Source organism: Argiope bruennichi, chromosome X1, assembly GCF_947563725.1.
Source record: "Argiope bruennichi chromosome X1, qqArgBrue1.1, whole genome shotgun sequence".
NCBI lineage: Eukaryota > Metazoa > Arthropoda > Arachnida > Araneae > Araneidae > Argiope > Argiope bruennichi.
Window position 1 is genome coordinate 75,494,250 of NC_079162.1, and position 6,300 is coordinate 75,500,549.

At 30.4% G+C, this 6,300-nt stretch overlaps 1 protein-coding gene across 1 annotated transcript; it reads left to right on the plus strand.

Moving 5' to 3' along the window:
- The first annotated feature begins 2,628 nt into the window (after positions 1 to 2,628).
- LOC129959288 (uncharacterized) lies at positions 2,629 to 5,648 on the plus strand. The gene is made up of 4 exons (XM_056072110.1): positions 2,629 to 2,768; positions 2,869 to 3,181; positions 4,822 to 4,951; positions 5,455 to 5,648. The coding sequence occupies exons 1-4, from the start codon at positions 2,629 to 2,631 to the stop codon at positions 5,646 to 5,648; spliced, it is 777 nt and encodes a 258-aa protein (XP_055928085.1).
- Positions 5,649 to 6,300: the final 652 nt, after the last annotated feature.

Genomic DNA, 6,300 nt, shown 5'->3' on the forward strand with positions numbered 1-6,300 from the left:
GTCATTACGTGAAACAAAAATATAACTCAAGAATAATAATAATAAAAAATGTATATAAAAAACATTTTTTTATTTATTACAAAGAAAAAAATTTACATTTTCTCATCTGCTAGTAACCATATGGCAGAGTATTCAGGTCATCGAGAATAACACGTTTATCGTACACTTTTTTATATTTTTTCTCTTCTATTTTATTTATGGTCTTACCAGCTTTTACATCTCTTGTAATCTTTCATGGATTTCTAACAGTGATCCTTTCATCGTCAAAAGACCTTACAAAGCTTTAGAACACTGTCAAAATTCAGTTTTAGGCAATTTTCGTAATTTAAGGAGAAACATCGGATTTTGCATACAGATTTGCCAGATTTCGTGAAATATGCATAATTCTTTGCTCCGCCTACAAATAAATAAATGAGCTCAGCTTTTAAGATTTGTTTTTAAATAAAATAAACTATACACTGAAAATTTATTCTTTTTTTTTCTTATTAAATTAGAAAATAGAGAAGTATTTTCCCCCTTACCTGATACAAATTTTACAATGGTATCTCCCTCCAATTCATCTGTGAAGTCACCGAGATAATCATCTATCTTGGGATCATTTTTGTCGTTTGAAGCATAAATAATACTATCCGTATCGTAATAAAGTACCGATTCTCCTAGTTTTTTTCTAATTTATGGTAGAGTTTCAGCCGAGCGTGTGATGTTGTGAACGCAGCCAAATAAATATTTGTCTGATCTAATTGTGGAGAAAATTCTTCTTTCATATTTCATTTCAAAACAGCAATCGAATCGTTCGGGAAATAAATATCAGTTACCTTTAAAGAAAGAAAGATAACATATAATTTCAAACATATATAAAAAACTTTTGTATTATATAAATGAAGAAAGGAAATTAAGTACCTCTTTTGTAGTATTTGTAAGGATTGAATTAAATTCTGGAAGAGAGGAGACCAAAGTGGGTTGAATTTTAATTTCTTTCATCCCCCATCTCCCCCAGAAACTATTAAGGCAAAGTTTGGATACTTGTCGTCTTCCTGAGTTTTTTACTATCTGGTCTGGATCCAGGACAACGCCTTCATGGTATTCGTAAATTTTTATATAAAGGGATCTTTCTGTAGCTGTTTCACATCTTTCTGGCCACCCTGAAGCTTCCTGTTTGGTTTTTAAAAACGTATTGATGTACGATTTAAATAGAGGTGTTGATTGTTCCTTGAAGTGGTGTAAATCATACATTTTCATTAGTTTATAACCAACATCTGAGGCCTTTTGCACTTCGATTGTGACCCAAGTTCCTTTCGAGGCCCAATCTGTATCATCATGTTCACAAATATTGTTTTGGGTTTCTACACACTTGGAACATAAAGGGAATGTCAATTTCCCACGTGATCTGTATGGTAGAACAGGATGATACAGCCTCGGAGGAGGTAAAATGGAACATTTCACAATGCCAAAATACTGAGAAAAATCACCAAAATTACTAGTTATTATTTCCCGATGTCCTATTGGATATGGAGAATATTTGTTCACGAAGGGTAAAGGCTGGTGAAATCTATTTATTTAGCTTCACTTTCATAAAATAATTTAGTAGTGTTCGTCCTGCCTCCGTAAAAGGCATCCCGAGGATTCAGCCTTTCCACTATGTTTAATTTATTACAGAAATCTCTAACGTCTATTTTTAAAAGCCTTCTCTTGCGCTTTCTTCAAATGAACCCACATCGGAATTTCGGATACAGGATTGATATCTCTATCAAAACATTTATCGCAGCCATGAAAAAAACATCCATAAAATTGAAAAATAGTATTGGTTTCTCACAAAACCCATCTACGTAAGCACCATCAATGTTTCTTTCTCCTCTTTCATTTAAAGCATGGCATATTTTAATCCCCATTGTATTTTCCAAGTACATCAGCCACTCTACTGACTCTTTACTGAAATTAACTTTTGTTACGTAACCTCTGACCGGAACCATGGGAATCTGTTCTTGGGTATGTTTACTTCTATAAACGGCCATATACGCCGATGCTATAGTTGTGTATGAAAATGGATCTACTCCGTTTATTGTCATAAATTCGTTCCGGAACTGTAAGCAGCATCTTCTTAAGAAGTCTACATGTGACCTAAATATAAATAAATACATTTTCTTTCAATGACACTTATACATAAGTCACTTATGAATACAGTTACTAATAAATATAAACAAAACACATAAATTTAATTAAAAATAAATGTGCTCTCCTTATTTAAATAAAAACAAAGTTCATGAATTTAATTAAAAATATATCTTACTTGCAATATTCATATAACTCTTTTCTGAAGTCAAAGGGTTGCTCTTACCTTTGATCGTACTATTTCAGGAACTTCTGACGGTCTTCGGGACTCATGAAATTCGGTGTGTAACTATGAACATCTGGAAGACTTCCTAAAGCCGTGTTCCTACGACCTGTGGCCTTCACAGATGCGGTCCTAAAACTGTCATCCTTCCCTTCGTGGTGCCACCCCCGCCTGTCTTGCTGTTCCAACGATCCGTAGTTTGAAAAAAACAGCTTCCCGTTCTCACATCATGTCCAAAACTCTCTGCCGGAGATTGATATTTCTTTTGGAAGTATTTTTAAATAAAAGTGAATGAAATGCTTGAGTCAGATAGTGACCAAGAAAAAGCTTGTGCTGCAGCAGCTTATGTGCTCTTAAGTGGCGACTACTTGAGAAAAAAGATGGAGAAGCGCAACAGACGTTGGTGGATGACTTCATTGAATGAAAGTCGAAAAAGGTATTCATAATTTTGATTGTAATAAATTATTTAAAAAATGTAAATGAATAAATCGCTTAAACTAGCTGCATTTAATCTAACTGCATATATTTGTTTACAGATACAGCGCTACTGATATGCTGAGTGATTTAAAACAAGAACCCTCAGGCAAATTTCAAAATTTTTTCCGAATGTCGGCTACTGATTTTGAATCTTTGTTGGGAAAAATCGGAAAATTTATTGCGAAGAAAAGTACCAACATGAGAGAGCCTATTCCGATTCAAGAAAGGCTTGCTGTTACCTTAATATTTTTCGCAACCGGTGATAGTCAATCCAGCTTGTCTTATTTATTTAAATTTTCAAAACAGACTATATCTAGATGCATAGATGATGTGTGTAAAGCCATAATACAAGAGCTGAAAGAAGAAATAAAGGTAAGAGGCACTAACTTACTTTAAAAAATTTTGTTTATGAAAAAGCAAAAATTAAATGGTAATTTAAAAAAAATAAATTAAGAAGTTATTATCATAAATATTATGAAATGTTATATTGCTGAAAAGGTATAAATACTTTTTTTAAAGCATGGCAGTAAAATAATCATAAGCATTGATGATGTTTAAATTAGTTTTATTCACTGTTCACATACAGCGATAAATACTGCTGTGCTCACACAAAACCCACAATTATATATACATATATTTCCTTTTACTTCATTGGCATTTTTATTCACCTTTTGTACTTACTTGAACAAGAAGTAGAGATAGTTTATGTCTTATCAGAATTGGAAATAGATATTTAGTTGGTAAGTGCGTTTCAATAGACAGAATCTTTCAAAAAATATTTTAAACCAATTTTTTTCAATTAAGTATGAATTAAGAAATTATTTGTATAAAAACATTTCAATTTTTTATATGTAATTAAAGTATGTTGCAGTATTTAATGAATTCACGTAAATTTGGTAATACTATTGTTATTGTATCACACACTTGGATTTTAATATTTTTACTTACATATTAATATAGATTTTTACTTATGTATCATATATTATTATTACACTTTTAAAAATTAATCTAAAAATACATTTCTCTCCAATAAATTTCATGCATAATTTTCTCATATCTAGTATTAATTCAAAATAGTACCAAAAGATTGGTTTAAAATTTTATAAATACTTTCTTTACTGTTCTAAAATACTTATACTGTATGAATATATTTTAAATTTAATATTATTAATATATTAATAGATATAATGATTACTATTTTTAATTCTACTACATTTTGTCTTATCTAAAATGTATGGTTTGTATTAGCATACATTTGATTTCAATTAGTATATAAATTTGATGCCTAAGATATTTAAAAGTTCTGAAAATGTTCACCAAAAACATAATATATTAAGAAATCATAGATATTAATGATAATATATATACAAAAAATACAATTTTGATAAGCATTTCATAAATTAAAATTCGGAAATTTTTTAAAAATAATTTATTATTATTATTATTTTTTTTTTTCTGTTAAAACTGAAATTTTGATTTTCATTTTGTGATGCACTAGTCTGTACTGGCAAAAAGTTAGTAATAGAAAATGTTTTTGGCTGCTGCTTCATTTTCTTGAAATTAAACATCAAGTTAATTATTTTGTGAATTGCTGTTTCTCTCGTCTCAGAGCCTAAAGCTCTGAGTTGACAGCACAGCAACTCGAAAAATAAAAAACTTTCATCTTTGGTAGCTTTTGGTTTTGCAGCAATTTCCTTCAAAAAGCGAAAAGCCTGGTCCATCTGTTTTTGGATATTAGCTGATTTCTCAACTTTTCTCTTTTTCCCTCTTGGCGTCCCACTTTGAATAGCACCATTCCCTTCATACTGAGATGAGCTGGGAATTGATGAGTGAAGCTAGATGATGTTTCCTCATCAATATCCTCTTCAGAAATATTTTCTTGTCTCTGAAAATAAAGCGTAATTTTTAGCCTTATTGAAATCATGCTGTTTATTACATTTGCATTATTTGCTGTTTCATTTATAATAACTTTATATTTGTGTTGTATTATATGTAAAGTATTGTTTTTTCAGTTGCCAAAAAATGAAGATGAGTGGCTGTGCATAGCACAGCAATATGAAAATCAGTGGAACTTTCCGAGCTGTTTGCGAGCGATTGACGGGAAACACGTTGTAATACAGTGCCAAATAATACATCTACAGAGTTTTTTTTTTTTTTTTAACTATAAAGGGACTTTTAGGGTGGTACTACTGGCTCTAGTAGATACACGTTATTGTTTCTCGTTTGTGGACACTGGATGTCAAGGGCGGATAAGTGATGGAGGAGTTTTTAATAATTCAGCTTTGTTAACGAAATTGAAAATGGGACAATTGAAACTTCCGCATGAGAGAAAATTGCAGCCATTAGGTAAAAATTTGCTGTATGTCTTCCTTGGCGATTCAGCATTCGCCTTAAGTCGTCACATGATGAAGCCATATCCTGGTAATTTTGAAAAGCGGAGCACACAGAGAATTTTCAATTACAGGTTATCTCGTGCACGCCGTGTAGTTGAGAATGTTTTCGGCATAATGGCATCAGTTTTTGAGTTTTCAGAAAACCGATGGACTTACAACCGGACAAATTGAGCGATGTCACTCTAGCGTGTGTCCTTTTGCATAATTTCATGCGAAAAAGTGCATCATCATCGTTATCTTATTCTCCACCAGGTACATTTGATACCGAAGCAGATGGGGAAGTTGTTCCCGGATCGTGGAGAAATGACCAAAGCGGAATGACTTCCTTCATGCCCTTAAAGAAAGCACCTAGAAAATCAGGAGAAGTAGCCATATCTACTCTCAACTGCTTTGCTGAGTATTTCTCAAGAAGTGGGAAATTATCTTGGCAAGATAAATATTGTTAATTTTTTTTTTTACTTTCTATTTGATATTTATCAATTTAAATTTAATTGTGAATATATATTTTTGGCATTTTAGTTAGATATTTCTTATTCTTAATTAATATTTTGTATTAAATTGCACTGTTTTCTATTTTTTATTATTTATATATATAAGATATAATTTAGATATTTCGTAATAACTATGTCATAAATTACATTTTTAATATTTTAAATATTTAAAATTACCTAAAACATTAATAAAAATCTTTATTAACCTAAAATATTCATAATTACTGCAATTATCATAAGAAATTTGTGCAAAATTTTAATGACCGTTCCTGAAAAGATTAAATTGCAATTTCTTTTCTTAGACATTAAAGTATGCTAATACTGTTACAACATCTTTAAATAATTACTTGAAAAATTTATACTAATAGTGAAGGAAAATGCCGTATTTTCTGTTATACTAATTTAGCTGTCACATAATTTTTTCTCTAATCTTAATCGCTCGACTCATTACATAGGTTCATGTAAATAGTAACTACTTTCTAATCTCAATTTAAATTTAAAATTTCTTAGTTGAGATAATTATTAATTATCTTTATAATTAAATTAGAGTTAAATTACTAAACAAATATTAAATAAGAATCACTCCAATTATTAGAAAAAAAAAAAA